This window comes from Equus przewalskii, chromosome 20, assembly GCF_037783145.1.
Source record: "Equus przewalskii isolate Varuska chromosome 20, EquPr2, whole genome shotgun sequence".
Classification (NCBI taxonomy): Eukaryota; Metazoa; Chordata; class Mammalia; order Perissodactyla; family Equidae; genus Equus; species Equus przewalskii.
In genome coordinates, this window is record NC_091850.1 from 24,939,896 (window position 1) to 24,960,148 (window position 20,253).

General features: G+C 39.2%; 1 protein-coding gene across 3 annotated transcripts in view; it reads left to right on the plus strand.

Annotated features, from left to right (window-relative positions):
• The window catches only part of C6 (complement C6), a 62,232-nt gene that overhangs the window by 32,383 nt on the left and 9,596 nt on the right, over positions 1-20,253 (plus strand). For all 3 annotated transcript variants that reach the window (XM_008537127.2, XM_008537126.2, XM_070586901.1), the window contains exons 10-17: positions 1,477-1,643; positions 3,082-3,307; positions 4,116-4,287; positions 4,554-4,665; positions 8,155-8,287; positions 9,209-9,397; positions 14,356-14,446; positions 17,251-17,492. In XM_008537127.2, coding sequence (XP_008535349.2) covers positions 1,477-1,643; positions 3,082-3,307; positions 4,116-4,287; positions 4,554-4,665; positions 8,155-8,287; positions 9,209-9,397; positions 14,356-14,446; positions 17,251-17,492 — 1,332 coding nt within the window. The remainder of the gene's footprint in view (positions 1-1,476; positions 1,644-3,081; positions 3,308-4,115; positions 4,288-4,553; positions 4,666-8,154; positions 8,288-9,208; positions 9,398-14,355; positions 14,447-17,250; positions 17,493-20,253) is intronic.

Sequence of the window (20,253 nt, forward strand, 5' to 3'; positions counted from 1 at the left end):
AATATTGTTCGAATATACAACTTCAAGACAAATTCTAGTTAATCTACTAAATACAAAGATTTTAAAAATGAATTCTTCAAGTATCTCAGTTGAAAGAACAAGCCTCCTACAGAACAGCAACAACAACAAAATCTTGCTGACCTCAGACTCTCCATAACAAAATTCAATGCTACCAGACAATAGAGGAATATCCACAAATTTCTGAAAGAGGAAAAAACTGTGGTCATATGTAAATGTAACAGGAAGACATTTCAAAACACGAGAGAATTCTGGAAATATACATTCTTGAGTACTTACTAAAAAAAGCTACTCAATTATAAAACCTATCCAACAATGAGATGATAAAATGTCAAATATGGACCCATAGTTTTCAGCCTGTAGGAATAAAAGGAGGACATTGCAAAATCAGAGATGATTGCAATAGTCTCCAATCTGATTTATCAACTCTCCATTGCTGCCCAGTTGACACATTGCTAATATTTTGAGTTGCGTCAACTTCCCAACTCAAAACCTTTCAACGTTTCTAGAGAATGCAGTTGTTCCTAAACCTAAAGAATGAAGTCTAGTTTCCCTGGCTTTACATCCACATCCTCTTTATTCTTCTGTTCCTCTCCTACCTAAATCTTCAGCTTCAATTCAAACTGATGTTCACATGCATTGTCTCCAGAACATGCCGAATCTGCCACTGGTTCCAGGTCTTTGCCCACACTGGAATGGCATATGATTTCATTTCTTGATGCAATTTCCTATTACTCATCTCCTACTCATGTCAGTTAAAGACCCCGCTAGTGAATAGGAATTGTCTTGGAAATTTGTATAAAAGATCTGTATTGTGTACGTTAAATGTCATTGCCTCTAAAGAAACATTGTGCCAACTCTCAACTTGAGGTTTAATTTTTTTTCTTTGACTGGTTGTGTTTTTATTCCTGTCTTTAAGCTTAAAAGCGTTCTATCAACTTTTTTCTGTAATTAGAAGTCTCTGGCATGGCAGTCAACTGATCGGATATCAGAATCACATGGTTTATTTTATTCCTGAGGTCCAAGAGATGAGCTAATATAAATTAGTAGCGAGAGGTTTGGTGTCAAAGAGCAGGACATGGCTGCATTTGCAGCCCAGGCCCCCCTCTTAGTAACCACGTGTTCCAGGCCAGATTACTTGTAGCTTTAATGTCCATCTTCGTAATAATTGTAATAATTCCTACTTCTCAGGATTGTTCCCAGTTACCTAAGATAGTGTGTGCGGAGTGCCTGGCACATACAAACTGCTCAGTAAATGGTAGCTGTTCTCACTGTTATTATCATTTCTATTATTAAACTCCCTATAGGGACCAAGAGGAGCGTTTGCTTGCCTTTCGCTTAGCTTACTTAATGGAGCTACGTGCCTGTCCTCTCTACTTCTCCCTCCTGTGCAAATAGGCTCTTCTCTGAAGTTTGAATTTGCAATAAAATGAGTAATTTTCTTGAAACACCTTGCAGGTTCGCTTTTGCAGGGAGCTGAGAAATCCATATCCCTGGTTCGAGGCGGGAGGAGTCAGTATGCAGCAGCTTTGGTGTGGGAGAAAGGGAGCTCTGGGCCCGAGGAGAAAGTGTTTTCTGAGTGGTTAGAATCAGTGAAGGAAAATCCTGCTGTGATTGACTTTGAGGTAAGATTATAAAGTATTATGGGTAAGAGAGCTAAAGTGGTTCTCTAGCAGCTCAAATTGAACATCACACGATTCCTTTTCCATTTTCCTCTCAGATGATAAAGGAAATGTCTTTCTTTAGGGTGCATGCACAATGTACCTTTTTAAAAAATGTGAAATTACACATCTATTGCTTTTGCTACTCAAACAAGCATTTTCAAGTGCAGTATTTAGAATCTCTAATATAGATAAAATACTAGAAAAGGGAATTTAGTGAATAAAACTGTTCAAACTTGCCTTGAATAGCACTCTTCATCTCCCCATGTATACAATAAATCTGATTTCTCTATTTTTCCTCCAACTCTTTATTGGATGAGCACTCTTAAATCTTCATTTATAGCTCTGTGGGATAAATGGGATTTTAGATCCATTTGGCTTTCTGTTTCTATCACCATTGATTAAATTTTATCAGTTTTATATTTGTTGTAATTACATAAAAAGATGATTTTTATTATTTATGCAATACTTGTCTGTTTATGCCCACATATCAGTCATATGCCTTTTAGAGCCAGTTTTCCACAAAACATAAGCACATTTTAAAAAGCCCCCAAAGAAGCTACTCTGCTCATTTCATTTAACGAAGATAAAGGAGTTCCATCACTATGAAAGTAGAGTAATTTACATGTGAAATGAAGATACATTGGGCTCTACAGGTTATGGTGGGAAAATGAGATCCAGCCGCCCATCTGGGCACTTGTGAGTCATATAGTGCACTAGAGAGTCATTCCTTTGAGGTTTTAAAGTGTTAGTAAAATGAGCCTTGATTTTGTGTTAGCTTCATTCTTTGTTACAATAATTCTCCCATTCATCCTACCAGCAAGTTCATTTCTCCATTTTCTCCCACTTCACATTTTCTCATCTGGTCCCACCAAAAGTCAAAGTATTGTCCCTGGAAACACAAAGAACACAGAAAACCTCTCTGCAGTTTTCAGCTTGAGTCAAACTGAACAAGGTCTCAGCAGAGCCTTCATGAGCTGCCTCCCTCTTGCTGGTCACCTGTCTCAGGACTTCAATGCATGCACGTGATGCTTGATAAATAACATGATGTAAGTCCAAGTAAGCGACACCTCACGTGAGGCTTCCTTTGTCATAGAATGCCAGGGAAAGTAAGCTCCATATACGTCACACTGCCACACTTTAGGGACAAGAGAAGCCAGCTCATCTTGGAGAGAGCTGCTCTACCCAATTTATAGAAGGGAGAGAAATTGCCCTGCCTTTATCGAGAGGGCTTTTCCCCACTGGTTCGACAGGCAGACAGACTATATTCTACAAATAATCCTTTTGAAGTGTGGGATTTTCCAGGCCTTGCGTCTCATCCCATGAAAATTGGGCAGTGATGGCAACATATGCCAAAGGGACGGGACTGTGACTAGACCTCCTCTCTGCCATCTGTTCTTAGCTTGCTCCCATCTCGGACTTGGTAAGAAACATCCCCTGTGCGGTGACAAGACGGAACAACCTCAGGAAAGCTTTTCGAGAATATGTAGCCAGGTTTGACCCTTGCCAGTGTGCTCCATGCCCTAATAATGGCCGCCCCACGCTCTCGGGGACCGAATGTCTGTGTGTGTGCCAGAGCGGCACATACGGCGAGAACTGCGAGAGACGCTCCCTGGATTATAAATCTAGTAAGTATCAGTAATTTACTGTGAAGTGGATGCCTTTTCCCCTCCAAAAGGTATTCTAGGTAGGTTGGCCAATTAAAACAAAACAAAATTTCTATCAGCAACTTCCACTCACAAGGAAAACAAGCCTGTAAAAAGTTAGACTTTACAGTCAACCAGCCCTGGTGAGTCTCAGCTGTAACCTACCAGCTATGTGACCTTGGGAATGTCATCTAACCTCTCTATGCCTCAGTCTGTTCATCCATAAAATGGGTATGCCAGGATGTACCCAAAGATACACAGCACAACTCCTGCAACGTAAAATAAAGTCATAAAACCTACTATATAAGAAAATATGTGATACTATTGTTCTAAGCCTCTTATGTATTGTAACATAGAGTGAGCGTAGCTTTGTAATAAGGGATGAAATAATCCACATCAAAGGTTTCTTACAGGACTAAGTAGTGTTCATGGTTACCTGCAATCTTGCCTAGAAAGGGGATGTGTCATGGGAGTGAGAATATATTTTACTACCTTTAAAAACATAATATCTTGCATATTCTGTTCAGAAGTTCATATTTATACATATCTGCATGCACATACGTATGTGTGTGATGTGTTACAGATAGTTCAAAATGATTCATGATTGTTGCCATTTCATTCAGGCTGTGGGAACAGGAAAGGGACATCAGGCAATGGGCCCGGCCCTTCCCACAGGTGACTTCTTAACCACAATAACCCTATGATATTCCATCAAAGAAGTCATAGCAATAAAGTGAGGAAACCAAGTTGGCCTGGCTTCAAAGCCCACGTGGGTCTCCCTGCGTTTCAGCTGCTGTGGATGGGTACTGGGGTTGTTGGTCTTCCTGGAGCCCGTGCGATGCTACTTATAAGAGATCAAGGACCCGACAGTGCAACAACCCTGCCCCGCAGCGAGGAGGGAAGCCCTGTGACGGGGAGAGGCGGCAAGAGGAGCGCTGCACATTTTCAATAATGGAGAACACGTAAGGCCGGTAATGGGGAGGAATGGGTCATTTTCCCCGCTGACAAAAAGAGTTAAGATATTTATTATCCTACTGCTAAGTAAAGAAATAATTAGAATTGTGCAGACTCCAACGCAGCATATTAATGAGGTATTGGGTCTGCTGCTACCCCTTTCTCTCTGATGTTTTCTCTCTATAATATATTTACACACATACACATATATGTACATATATATGTATGTGTCTATATGCATATACATACATGCATATTTATTTTTCCCTCTTAGTGGACAACCATGTATCAGTGATGATGAAGACGTAAAGGAAATAGACCTTCCTGAGATAGAGTCCGATTCAGGGTGTCCTCAGCCAGTTCCTCCAGAAAATGGATTTATCCGGGTGAGCATCCTGACCTTTACTTTCAGTTTGGAATTCAAAAAAAGAACTTAAAAAGTATGCATTTTTTTTATTTGAAGTTATTGTTTTCCTAGTTTAATAATCTTCTGTTGACTTAAAAAGTAAAAAGTAATATTTAGAAATGCCCCCCCCTCTTCCGTCTTGAATTCCCTGGAGGTGTCTTCATACCTGGTTGTTAGACCAAAGGATAGCCGGTTCCTTGTGTTCCTCAGCACTGTTCATTCCTAGGCTAATGGCACATTTGTGTGTTTGGAGAATAGAACTTGAGCATAATATGGCTTTGGATGACTTGTAAGAATCTGCAACTAAGATCTGTTTGTTTATTTCTGAGTGTGAGCAAACCAATCCCCTATCAAAGGCATGTTATCAGAGAGACAATCTAGTTCATAATCATAGGAGGTGTTGAGTCTGTAATAGACTGTTCTAGTCTTATTAGATTAGAAACTTGCAGAACTTTTAAGCAATCAATACAGTTTTAATACCCTTTAACTTCATCTTTTTTCACTAAGCCACAATATGTTTCTATGATTAAAAACAACTAAATATTTTTTGTCAGACAAGTCTGTGACTTTAGAGATAAATTTTCAGGAGACACATAATACTTAAAATTGATCACAGAAAGCATCCTCCCTAATCAATTTTACCTTTTTACCTTTTTTTTTAGTTTTACCTTTCTTAAACTCAGTAAAGCCTTTAAATTAATCTTTTTCCAACTGTATCATATTTATGTTCAAAGATCAGTAACCCTCGATTTGCCAAGGCCAGCAAATAAATATCCACAGAGCATAGTCTGGACTAATGTGTCTCTCTTCCCTGCTCATCTGTCTTCTGCCCATGTGAAAGATACCATGCCGAAGGCTTTAAGGGGAGGAAATATTTTGGAGTGAGGTAATGTCAATTAGTCTTTACTCTGGAATGCAGATTCTCAAACTCTACAATACCCTGGAGAGCTTGTTAAAGTACAGATTGCTGGATCTCACTCCCAGAGTTTCTGATTCAACAGGTCTTGGGCAGGGCCCGGAAACTTCCATGTCTACTAAGTTCCCAGGTAATACTGACGCTATGAGTTCAAAAGCCATACCTTGGGAACGAATCTTTTAGAACAAGGGTCAGCAAACTATGGCCCACAGGCCAAATCTGGTCTGCCATCTATTTTCTTTTCTTTTTTTTAATGAAGTATTGCTGGGACACAACCATGCTCATGTATTTATATATTGTCTATGGCTGCTTCGTGCAACAATGGCGGAGGTGAGTAGTTGTGACAGACACCATATGGCCTGCAATTGAATATCGAGGCCCTTTACAGGAAAAGTTTGCCAGTCTCTGACCTAGAACATTATCCTCAAAATTACATTTTGTCAGATCCAGATACAAATAATTTTTAATCTATTTATGCCAGTTGCTTACAAAAACTGTTAAAATTATCAACATTCTAATTTTGAAAACAAAGGGTTTAAACAATGGTTCATTATCCTAATGACTCCTTCTGTAAAATTAGATTATATGTTTCCATTTTCATGAAGAAATTCACTCCTTGTTTTATTTTGTTTTTTATTAAAGGCCTAATCTCTATCTGACAATAATTTTTGGTTTTTTGGTGAAGAAGATTGTCACTGAGCTAACATCTCTTGCCCATCCTCCTCCTTTGGCTTGAGAAAGATTGGCCCTGAGCTAACATCTGTGCCAGTCTTCCTCCATTTTGTATGTGGGATGCCATCACAGCATGGCTTGATGAGCAGTGTGTAGGTCCATGCCCCAGGTCTGAACCAGCGAACCCCAGGCCACAGAAGCAAAGCACATAAACTTAATCACTACACCACCAAGCTGGCCCCTATCTGACAATGGTTTTTACTCAAAAGTAATATAATTTTAATTTTCTTAATGAGCACCTACTGGAATTTCTAGTAGCAAAATGTCCTTCTTACGGAATCAAACAGAGGCAGTTATGCCTAATTCTAGGTTGGAACAATTGTGTTACTGCAGAAGATATCGGTTCAATGACCAAGACAAAGTCCTACCCCTAAGTGACAGTAACTTTAGGTTAGGTTTCCTTGTTTAGTCAGTCTGGCGGATGTGTTGGTCCAAGCTCGATGGCTGCCACATACACTAATAGGTTAGAGCTTCACAAAAGAAATGGAAGCAGAATCTTCAGGTAGTCACTTATTTCAGGAAGAATGCAAGAAAAAATGTGCAGCCTTGAACTAAAACATCCAAATCATTACTACTACTCATCATTCCATTTCTCCTGGGAGCAAAGCCACACTCATAACCAATAGTAGAATAGTATTTTGTATTCAGGAAATTAAGAATCTTCTAGGAGACAGGTTGAATCATGCAGGCAAGTAATAATAAAAGTTGACGATTAAGCTTTCCTCTCCTTCAAAATTCCCAACTTCAATTCTCAGAGAATAACTTCTGGTCAATTCTTTGTACTTTTCTCCTGCTCAGTAAGGAAAAAGATTGTTAAATTGCTGCCTCCCTAAGGAGAATAATCTTTTGCATTCTTTCAGCAAAGAGTTATTAAGCCCAGTGTAAAGATTAATGAGACAGAGACCTGGCGGTGGAGTTGCCACTCAAGTATCAGGGGGTGGGGTTGATAAATGTGATCAACACCATAAAACAGAACTTTGTACAAGTTGCCCCCAGGACTGAAAGGAAAGTACACCTCATGAAGCTGGGAAAATGGAGTTTTCACAGAGGAAGTTCTTTTTGAGTTGGGTCTTGAAAGAGGGTGTTGAGAAAAGAGGGAATAGCCAGGTAAAGACATAGAGGCATAAAAGAGAATATTGTGTTCAAAGAATGGCAGATGGTTCTGTTTTGCTAGAGCACAGATTTTATGGGAGGACATGGCAAGAGGTGAGGATGGTAAAATGGGTTAAAACTAATATTCCAAGCTAAGAATATAAGACCCACTTTATCTTTAAAATTATAGTGAACCTCCACATGACGGTAGTTGTACTTTAATTACCCATTAATTGGGAAAATATATAATGACCACTGGGTTGTTAGGAATTGAGTAACATTTTTAAATGATTTGTAGTCAATTTGTTACCATAGCAACTGCTACGTTTGCTGCATATGTAGGTTACATTATTTATTCAGTTGATAGCCACTACAAGGTACATATACAGTTTTTTTATTCTTGCAATAGCAGGCCATCTCATATACAGAAGGCAGCAAGTTTTTAAGTTAAAAAAAACTCTAATCAATTTAGAGCAGGAATATGGAAGATGGATTAGAAGATGGACCAGTTCGAAAGCTGTCCTGGTAAGAGACAATAAATGCTGTGAACAAAGCCAGTGATGATGGCAAAAGAAAGGAGAGAACTTTGAGAGATATTTAGAAGTGGAAATTGAAAGGAATCTGTGACCGAGAAGACAACAGGAGTGAGGGTATTGAAAGATGACCCCAAGATGTTCAGAGCTATTATTCATAGCATTAATAATTTGCTGGTTTCTGTTTTAATTCTAGAATGAAAAGAAACTGTACTCAGTTGGGGAAGAAGTTGAAATTTTATGCCTTACTGGGTTCCAAACTGTTGGATACCAGTACTTCAGATGCTTACCAGACAGGACCTGGAGGCGAGGAGATGTGGAATGCCAACGTGAGAACTGGGCAAACATTTTGCGTGACTTACTCTAAAGGATGAATGTGCCCGATATAAATAGAGCCAGATCACTCCCTTAGATCAGTACATTTTGCATTTTTTTAGTAACTCCGGTGAAAAGGTTTAGTGAAGCAGAAAATAGGATTCATCTGCTAAAATTAGATTTCAAAGCATCTTCATATTTCGGTTCTCCTGCCCCAGCATATTAGCCTCATATACACAGGACTGCGAAGCATGTGCTTAAAAAGAAATCCAGGAAGTCTGCTAACTGCATCTAACCACAGACATCTGCCTCGCCTGATGCACAAATTGATGCAAATTGATGAGTCCCAGGAAGATGATACTTATAGTCTGTGTATCAAAAATGGGATTTTGTGTGAAACGCAGTTTTCTCCTTGAGGCACATTCACATCTTTTGCTGAGGAAGAAAGGATGAGCTTGTAGGCTCCACACACATCCGTGTTACAGTAAAGTCCAAATGAGATTCAAACAAGCTTCAAACGGGAACTCCAAAGAGTTATCATGGGACACCATGGCGCAAAGTTGAGATGAGCGTCAATGAGAATGTCCTGCCTCAGTGTCCCCCACAATGTGGTGATTTGCTTTTGGGAAAACCCACTGGGGAGAAGAAGGAAGAAGATCCTTTCTTGAAAGGAAAAGGTCCCAATAATGGAATGAAAGTTGAAGTATCTAGAGCCAGTTTCTTAGCAAGGGACCCCAGACAACAGAACTAAAAGGAGTTTCTCAGTGGAAACCTAGCATCCTCAACCTCCATGTTTTCTGATCCAAAGGTGGCATTAGAGCTGAACCAATGCAGTAAATGGCAATAAAATTGCCTCTTGGGTGGCATAAAATCTGCCTACATCCATTGAAGAATCTGCTCCATTAAATACACCTGCACTCTTTCTCTGCCTGCAGGGACGGGGTGCCTCAAGCCAGTCGTGCAGGAAGTCCTGACAGTCTCGCCATTTCAGAGATTATATAAAATTGGTGAATCCATTGAGCTAACCTGCCCTAAAGGCTTTGTTGTTGCTGGGCCGTCAAGGTACACATGCAGTGGGGATTCCTGGATGCCACCCATTTCAGACTCACTCACCTGTGAAAAAGGTGAGTAGCAGCTCGGGCTTCTGGGATCTGCTAAGGGGGTGTCCCTCGAGACTGGTAGTGTGGCATCTACAGTGATGCTATTTCCTAAGTTGGGGGAGAAAGCAGAAGATTCCACTGACCATCTAGGTTGTATTTCCCCCTGTGTAGATGATGAGGTCGGGCAGCAAATAAGAAGCTATCGATCAAGTGAATATCTTCAAATTTTAAGAGCGAGGTCAATTTTCTTTTCCAATGTAATGCTTCAATATTTTGAGGGAGTGCAAGCTCTCTCGTCTAACAAAATCAGAATTGACTAAAGTCAGAGTTACCTAAAGATTTGGTTAAAGTGGAAAACTATAAAAAAGTAGTACACACATAATTAAGCATTTTATTTTAACTTAAAACATAGAAATACACATTTATTCACCAATTTTCCAATGTAAGAACAAGGCCTTTTATTTCATAAAGGATCTCTTGATTAGAGTTTCAAATTAATAAAACAAACACATAATTATCCCATACCATGTTTCCCATTCCAGTTTCTCTTAAACAATGGTTTTTTAGTTCCAGGTGAGGCACTTTTTTAGAAAAATACTTCTGCCCAGGTCCCATCTCCTGATTCTGATTGTCATTGAGCTGGGGAAGGCCCACTATTTGGTGTCTATATAAAATCTCTCTTAGCTAACACAAATGTGAGCAGAGAGGGCAACCATTGTTTTGAAGAGAGGGGAAAACTTAAAGGCACTTTTGAAGCAAAGTGACTAGAGAATGCTTTTAAATTTTTTTTTTTTTTTGAGGAAGATCAGCCCTGAGCTGACTACTGCCAATCCTCCTCTTTTTGCTGAGGAAGACTGGCCCTGTGCTAACATCCATGCCCATCTTCCTCCACTTTTTTATATGTGGGACGCCTACCACAGCATGGCTTTTTGCCAAGAGGTACCGTGTCCACACCTGGGATCCGAACCGGCAAACCCCGGGCCACCAAAGCAGAGCGTGTGCACTTAACGGCTGCGCCACCGGGCCAGCCCCGCTTTTAAATGTTTTATGTGTCTTTCTTTACTCTTCTACGGAAGTCTCATCCACAATTAATTCAAAACAAATTTTTGAAAATCACTTTTAATTGTTCAAAATTTTCAACTTCGCTTTTATAAAAGTAACTCCCTTTTTCTTCCTTTTTTTAATCAGCTGATAATGTTTAATAAACTCACACAATTACAATAACAACTGATATAAATAGATTTGGAAGTAAACAGAACCGACTCTTGGGGGGTGGGAGAAAAAGTGTGAAGCTGTAGAGGAGAGGACGGTAGAAACCTTAAAGTTCGGTGTCAGACAGGCAGCTGGCACAGAAGGACTAGAGAACATCGGTCAGGCTGGCAAGTCAGTAACTTGGACGAGAGTTAAGAGAGATTCTACTAATTCATATCTTCCAAATTTCTCAACACGCTTCTTCAAATGGCATCTCATTTTAAATCAGAGAGTCCTTGAGGATGTTTCTGAGCTCAGATATAATTAGGCCTATTTTGCTTATGAAAAAACCAAAGGCACAGAGAGAATAAAGTAGACCCAAGGTCAGACAGTTTGAGTTGAACAGGAACCCTGCAACAGCTCTTTGCCGTCTTGCTTTCTTTATTCTCTTCTGTGCTTTTACAATGTGGGAAGGAAAGAGGGCAAAGTTAAGCTGTTAAGTAACCTTTAAACTATTGATAAAGAGATCCCACGGAAATTTGAGAGAACTTCAGGTTAATGCTGTGTCTTGGTTTCACTTGACCCCTGATCATCTATGTCAGGGGTGGATGTGTTCAGGAACCACAGGCTTCAGAAAATTAGGATCCTCTGGGCATCTTAGGTAGCATCCTCTTCTCTATACAACACAAATACACACACACACAGCTCTGTGTTTGGAAAAGAAATTGAAATTATAATCCAAACTGAGAGATAATGAAATGTTCTACATCTAGATAAAGGAAATAAATATCTTATCTCATATACTTTCTCTCTAATGACAATGGCAGAAAGATCAATGAGAGGAGTCACAGAAAGAGAAAGAAAATCATCAGTAAAACTGAACACTCTTTCCTCTCACTGTGGGGGGAGTTGTGAGCCAAGAGACTTTCAGGCCATCTTTTGGTCAGGGAAGGACTTTTCGTTCTTCCAACGTGACAAACCATTTTGCTTCCTGAAGAAATAAGATGCTGCACTCCTCCACAGTTACTTTTTTCCCCGTCCTCTGAGAAATCAACACCTCCAGAAGATCCTCTTGCCCTAGGCACTTCCAAGATCACAATGTTCTCATTTCCACGTGGCTTACAAACTGCAGGGCAAGCAGTGTGGGCAGCTGAGGGCCAGTTCCTGCTTCAGCGTGATACCCAGTCAGGTTGTCGTTGCACTCATGCAAATGCTCCTTGCACATGATCACTGACACTTTCAAATCAGTGGTGAGAGCAATTCTCTGTATGGCTTGAAAGTTGATCCTCTTTAGAAACAATGAGGCATAGTTATACAAGAAACCAAAGAAAAACAATCCTTTATCAGTGGAAATCTTAATATCTGAGGCCTTACCAGCAGCTATAGGTCTCCATGTTCATGAAAGTTCTGAGCCAAATCTCACTAGATAGAATGAGAGTCCTAACAGAGGATAGTAGTAGGAAATGGAAATAGCAGCAAAAAAAGAAAACCTACCAATTTTTTAAAATCTTTATTTTTGCCTCTAACATAAACCTCCTTCCCTTATTAAACTTTCTACCTGAGAGGCTAAGAGGAGAAACCGTGAGCTGGGTCTCCTGTTCTGCCATCTAGTGTGTCAGATATCTAGCTATAGCTGCCTATTGCTTTCCTTTGACAATTAGTTGCTTATAGAGGCCATTGTGGTTCTGTGGATGCTCAATTAGTCAGATTCAGACCAGGGAAGTTTTTTCATCCAACAGGTTCTGGAGGTCAGCTCCAGGTCCAATTTAACCAGTTTAAAGTTTCTCTGGATTGGCCTTAATGCAAGCAAAGATGAACAGGATTTCCCCTCTCCTACAATATGCCCAAGTGTTCTTCCCTCTACTTTTATCTCCATTCCTCACATACACATTATTCAATTGCTCATCTTGGCTCAAGCATCATTTCCTCCTGGATCTTTCCTTACATTTGTCAGTTGGGCTCTTTTTGCTGTATGATCTCCTGGAACCAGGTTCTCTTTATTCAAAGTACTTATCTGAGCCTTTAATTATAAATCCATTACTATGATTATTTTATTAATGTCTGTTTTTCCACTATCCTTTAGGTTCTTGAAAAAAATAACCACTGCTGTTTTTGTTCTTTCTTTTTATTTTTTTTCCCACCATATTATCCCAGTGCCTAGAATATCATGCAGGAATAAATAGCTACATTTAGGAGTTGCATTTCTCCATTGATTCTTCTTATAAGAAAATCTGATTTTCAAGCCATTACCCTCCAAAAACCATTTACATGATTGCTGTCACTGACATCCATATTGCTAAATGTAATGGACATTATTTTGGTCCTCATCTCCTTTGACATCTCAGCAACATTCAATAGTGTTGACCTTCTTCTGCATATACTTTCTTTCCATGGCTTCCAATATACAACATCGTCTTGTGTAGCTTCTACCTCTCTGGCTATTGCCCTCTAGTTTTGGCAGGGTCCTCCTTGTGCTTAGACATTAGGTGTTGGAGTTCCTCAAGGCTCAGATCTGTCTCCTCACCTTATGCTACACTCTCCTGCTGGGGAATCTCATCCATACCCACATTCAATGATCCTCCATAGACTAATAACAAATTTAAATCTTTAGCACAGACTTCTTCACTGAGCTTAGACCTGAATATCCAAATTCCTATATATCTATTTTGTTTGAGTGTCTTAAAGATACTATAAATTCAATGCAGAAAGGAGATTTTGAGTCATCACTCTCCCCTCCCTAAAGCTAAGCATCTTCTAATATTTTCTATTTCAGTTAAGCCACTAATATTCATTGTCTTATGCAAACCAGAAACCTAAGAATCATATTTTACAACTTTCATAACTTACCCACAATATGCAGTAGCCTCCATTTTACCTGCTAAATATGTCTCAAATTTATCGACTTCTTTCCATATTCATCTCTGGCACTTTGGTCCAAATTATCATCAGATTGTCTACCCATAATCCTCTTGACTACCACGCCCATCCAAATCTACTCTCCACACAGAAGCCAGAATTAATTTCTTTTTCAAAATGCAGACCTGATTTTGTCACACCACCCACTGCTTAAAACCTACCAAAGACATTCCACTGCTGATAAAATAAAGACAAAAGTTGTTCAAAAGCCACTTAAGACCCTGCACAGCCTGCCACACACCCACCTCTCTGGCCAAAATGATCTTACTTTCCTGTGCTTTAACCTCACCGGCTTTCTTTCAGTTCCAGAAAAGTCACATGCTGCCTCTCTTCAGAGCACTTTATGCCTGATGTTTCCTTTGCTTTGAACACTCTCTTTTCTCTTCCCATTTTTACCATTCCTAACCTTCCTAGCTACATCAATTGTCTTGATTATATGCTTTCTCTTTAATAGCACTAATAATGACAGCACTTCTCTTTGTATTAGTATTACAGACTATAAGTTCTGTGAGCACAGAATCTGGGTCAAATTTTGCTCAATCCACTATCCCCAGAACCTACTGCAGTGCTGGGAATATCGTAGTTGTTCAGTAAATATTTGAAAGATGAATAAACAAAACTTTCACTAATTCCATTTTCTTCAGTTATCTGAACTTAGCAGGAATTTTAGGTTGGAAAATGACAGCTCATGAGACCTAGAAAGGACCTTCCAGATGGAATATTTCAAGACAGCGTTATTTGGAAAAGCCAAACAAAGGCACTAACTCCAGGAGATACATGAGAAGCTTTCACTATTGCTTTTTCTCCTAAATTCAAGCTTATCTCTTGGAATCTATGCTGTGCACTGTTCTTCACTCCCTTTTCTTTTGTTTCAGATATTCTGACAAAATTAAAGGGCCGTTGTCAGCCAGGACAAAAACAGTTGGGATCTGAATGTGTTTGCATGTCTCCAGAAGAAGATTGTAGGTAAGAGATACTCTGTGGACTTATTTGGAAATTGGAAAACCAGTGTAGTGTAACCAGCTTGATGGAGAAGCTGAGCTTCTTGACGCACAAACAAAAAACATATTAATTTTTCACGTAACTGATATGCCTTGTGCTCTATTGAATTCCTTCTTCCCCACTAGGTAGCAAGGTTTCTTAATTATCTCTCAGCTCAATTCCCTAAGTTTGCATGGCTTTTGTTTATCAACACAGTCTCAGTTTGGTTATAAAGACTTATTCCCGGCCATTTGAAAACTTCAGACTCAATCATCTTGAAGCCTTCCTCTTCCCTCTAAGTTTAGGGAAGGTTGTAATTCCAAAAACTTGCAGTACAGAAAGTAGTGTAAGTGTGGACTTCACAAACACACACACCCCTTTTTCAGTCTATTATTTCATGTTGGGGTAGAGATCCTGAAGCATGAAGAAAAAAATGATATATTCTCTTGTGACTGCCATGACTAGATGGCTATCTCCTCTTTGTTGTAACTGCCCCTTCTTTACATAAACAAACCCGGGACTGTCGAGGGCGCTTATTAATTTAAGGGCTACTTTCAGCCAAATTTAAGCCAAACTAGCATTAGCTAAAGATCAAATTTTGTTTCTCTGTCTCACAAAATAAATGCAGAGGTAAGCAGCTAGGGCTAGTATGGCGATTCTCTCATTGCAGACAGGACTGAGACTCCTTTGTGCTGTCTGTTCTCCCATCCCTAAAGTTAGTTCAAGGTCCAAGATTGCTCTGCTGGAACAGGAAGGAAGGAAGACTAAAAATGGACACATCCTGTCTTTCTAAGAAGAGCTCTTGGAAGACCCATCACTTGCTTCCATCTATTAACCTTCTCTTATTCACATGGCTACATGTACCTGCAAGGGAGGCTATGAGATGCAGTTTCTTGGCTGGCTACGTAGGCATTTTAAATAAAGTTAGAGTTAAATTACTGTGGAGGAGAAAGAATGGCATTGGGTTAGGAAGCTGTGGAAGAGGAAAACTTTTTCCCTCTTCTCTTTTAGGTTCTTTGGCTGGTCTAGTAATTAATTTGACATAAGACAGATTAACAGGAGAAAAACAAATTTAGTTTCATGTGCACAGAAGCCCCAAAGATATGAGACTCAAAGAAGTGACCAAAGCAGGCAGCTTTTATACCTTGTAGACACAGAAACAATTATTTGTTAAGATTTGAGAAAATAAAGGATTTAGGGCCTGGGGTAGTAAATTAATGAAGAAGTAACAAAGTTTGTTTACACATTCTTCTTGGCCTTGAATTCTCTATCTCAGGCAATAAGGGTGCCTTCTACCATTCCGGTATAGGGAGACTGATTCCACAAAGGAGATTTATTTCCTGCTTTTAGGGAAACAAAGGAGGATCAGAGAGTCTTTCTTACACTGGCTGTTCCTTAGGTAACTTTAATTCAAAATAATCAATATGCCAAAGTGGCATATTTGGGGGCGGCTTATTCTGCCCTCCTTCAAAGCCAACAGACGCCACCCAATTGTTATATATCACTTTTAACACTGATTGGCTATCATGTTCCTCTGTGCTGCAGATGAACAATTGCTTGCAGGGACACATTTATTTATTCATTTTGGAGAACATCACAGGGTGTTTTCCTGTATAATTCCATTGATGTAATTCAGCCCAAAGGTGGTTCTATCTACTTTTCTCAGCATTCAGCACAGGTGGCCCACCACGTAGCTTCTTGCTGCTGGAGTCTCCTCATTCAGCAGATGGCCTTCTGAGGAGTACTTACAACATTCACATTGTTCATTTAACAAAGAGGAAACTTCTTTCTTGATCTTCACAATACCAAGTCTGAGAATACAGACTGTCCTCTGGAACGTCTGCATTTCAGCTCTTTCCTACCTCTCTGGCCTCTTTCTATAGTCCTCAGTTCTCTTTTATACAGCATCGAAGGTGTTTATGGGAGTGGCTGGCCCTATAGTTTAAGTTCTCTGAATTTAGAACCTTTTCTTCTCAGCTATGGGCTCTAGTTCCTGGAAATAATTTTACACACTGGTGCACTAATTGTTAACTCTACAATTGACATCAGAGAAGAAACTCAAATTTGGAGCAATCAAGGAGCTCTTGTCCTCTCAGCAAGAGAAGGGCTGTGGCCACTGGTTACCTCTTGGGAGTAGGTATTTAGAGAGATTAAGATTAAGAGAGTAAGCAAATTACCCAGAGAATGACTTAAAAGCTCATGCTCTTAACCACCATACAAACACATTTGCAAAGCTATATAATGATATAAGACTCTGGGGTTGCAATCAATGAGTGTGATAGAGTTCAGAGGAGGCGCATCTTTCTGTGGGCTAGGTTGATCAGGGTTAGATTCACAGTGTAGCCAAGAATTGAAGTGGACACAGATAGGCAGAGGAAAGAACGCAATGCTGATTGAGCAGGGCATGAGATGGCAGCAAAGCAAGAGTAATCTTAGCAGTTTAGAAAATTATCAATACAATTGTCAAGTGATAAAGAGGGATTAAGGAGGATGGGAAAATAAGTCGAGAAAAGAAAGTTGATTGGAGTCTATTTATGGAAGATTTTGATTACCAGAATTTGAGAATTCAGACTAATTTGAAGGCAATTAGGAATAATATCAAGATTAAGAGAAATTTAGAAAGATGAATCCCAGCGCAGGCAAGTTGAAATGAGGAACTGAAAGAAGAGAAATCAGGAGGGAAAAAAGCAGGGAGAAGAAAACTGGCTGTTAACATACTAAATTGGCTACACGCTGTCTCTTTTTTTCTGGTCTTCATGTATAAACGCTTGCTTTCATCTCTTGGGCAGCCATTATTCAGAAGATCTCTGTGTGTTTGATACAGACTCCGATCATTACTTTACTTCACCCACTTGTAAGTTTTTGGCCAAGAAATGTTTAAATTATCAGCAACTCCATTTTCTACATGTTGGTTCCTGCCAAGATGGTCCACAGCTGCAATGGGGTCTTGAAAGGACAAAACTTTCATCCAATAGCACAAAGAAAGAATCCTGTGGCTACGACACCTGTTACGACTGGGAAAAATGTTCAGGTAAGCTCCAGTGGTGACCACACACTAGAAATACTCTCACTTAACCTTCATCTCAGCTGATATATCTTACTTACATTTATACACTCTTTATTAAAAATAACCCTTCCTTAATGAAAGATAATTCTTTTTCATTGTAAAAAAATTTATAAAATTATTTAAAGAGAAAGGAAAAATATAACCTACCCACAATTGGAAATAACGAACAATTTTGGTGTAAATCTTCCTGATCTTTTTTCTATGCATATATAATCCGTACCACCCTTAGACCCCAGTAAGAAGAGCATTCGTCCCAAGCTCGTGCTTCAGGCACTCTTCTCACCCCCAAATTTGGAGGAACTTCATCAAAATTGTCTAAGTTTTTCTCTGGCAGTTGAGACCAGCTGGGGCCAGCATAGGTAGAGCGCCCTGATCCTGGGCTGGGTTCCTCATGGAACCGATTGCTGGAAGTATCTTCCTCAATGTTTTTTTAAGTCCTCTTGCAGTGCCTGGGACCAGCTAAGGCTGACAGTATTATTCAGGCGGGACACCCTGACTTCAAACAGGGTTGCTCTTGGCCTCAGTTCCCTCATGGAACATTCTCTGATCCTCTACTGCTTCTCTCTCTGGCTATGCATGAGGTCAACCAGATGCTCCAAGGAGCTCTGTGAGTCCACCTATAGAGTCATCCTGGCTCAGATTTAGACCTTCATACCCAGAGAGCAGCCTGTGAGCCACCAGCCAGCAGGGTATTTTTTTCTTAAGATTGCTTGAGATTGGACTGCTACTATGGTGCTGACACTAATTCAGAGTGACTTTAACTGGTTATATAGCGAGGCATCACATAAAAAATTTTTCCCTGGGGCCTCACACACCTCAAGAGTGGCCCCGATTATATTACAAATTAAAAAAAAATAAAATAAGATCATACTCTATATTCTATTTTATGTATTGCTGCTTTTTGCTTAATATATCATGAAACTATTTCTGAAACTATTTCCATGTTGTCATATATTATTCTGCCACATAATTTTCCATGTCTACAAAGGCCCATGTGGACATTCTGTGATTTATTTAACCAATCTTCTTTTAGGCATTTAGATTTTTCCCAATATTTTACTATTATAAACAGTGTTGTAATAGACAAATTTATCACAGATAAATCTATAATCTAAGATTATTTCCTTAAGATATACCTCAGAAAATGGAATTTCTAGTTAAATATTATTTTAAAATATAGTCTTTGTTGATACAATGTATTAACCTGCTTTCCAGAAATATTTTGACCATATTATATTTCTCTCTACAACATATAATAAAGACTGCCATCCCACACCCTCACAAATGTTGGAGTTATCACTCCTTTATATCTCTGCCAATTTAATATTCAAGAAGTAGCGTTACATTTCCACTTTCCATAAGCATATTGGCTATTGAAATTTCATTTGTGAATTTCTTAGAAGCAGAAACTTCACAGCAGTACATTTGCTCTAAGATGAAGTTTGACCCTGAAATAACCCATCTAAGCTTCATATAATACATAAATATGGGTTGAATATCGGGATTTAACAGAACTCAAATAGGCAGCTAGATTTCCCTTGTGACACATCTTCAAAAATTTATCTTAAATCAAGGCACAAAGTATGCAATAGAAACTTGAATTGTTACATCTAACTTTTGCTGAAACCACTTACTTTTGCAAAAACAAAGATAAAAACCTTATTGTTCCCCTTGATTCTTCTTTCACATTCCAGCCCAATGATCTTCGGTTTGATCCTGGAAAAGGGGAGAGGACTTATTACCCAAATCCACTTCCTTCCTGATCCACTTAAAGTTGATTATCAAGATCCCACTCCCTTGGCAGGCAGCAGGATTGAACTCATGACAGAGGGTAGACATAGGTGGCATGGTCAACAGGCCATCTGATGTTGGCAACTCAGGAGGTCAATGTCTGGGGCTTCCAAACTTCATTCCATATCTGAACAAGACAATTCCACATAAGAGACAGCAAACCAGGGCCTGAGATATACATTGCCCATTTCTAATCAGTATTAAATCATCTTGCAGATAAATACAACTATTCATTTTTTGGCTGCCTGACCAACACCATTACCCAGCTGACATCTCTCTGAGAACTAATAATTTATGGTAGAAAAGAGCTGAAAGTATTATGCAATATCATTTTGTATTTAAAATATAAACTTTTTCCCTGCAAATTATAGTATAAGGACATTACTGTCAAAAATACATATGGAAAATAAAAGGAATTTGGTCAACAGGGAGGATGACAGTGGTCCCTGTCTATACCACAATAGGTGTGTAGTCTAAGTATGTGGGAGGTGTTTGCTGTTAGCTTCCATTCTTCCTTCTGTATAATGGAGAAAATGTCTTCATGGAACTCCTCTATTACAGAGACTTTCTTTCTGTTTTTTAAATATTTTCCCACAAATTATTCTTTTCAAATCTATCTGAATGAAAAATAATCTGCAGCTTACAATTTCATCAAAATATTTGTCTTTACTATCACCCATTACTGTACATCTATCTAAATCCCACTGTCTTTAGAAGTCTAAGTTTGTCTAAAAAATAACACTAAAAAGTTTGAAGACTTAACCTATATCGCTCAAGTGAGCAGAATGTCTTAGGATAATCCAACTAAAACATGAACATTTCCTTAAGAAGAGAGTTAAGTTATCTAAAATATTCTTTGATTCTGCACACAATCAGAAACCTGAGAGTATTTTTCCCCCTAAAGAGATAGTGTGCCTCTGCCAGCCTCCTCTAA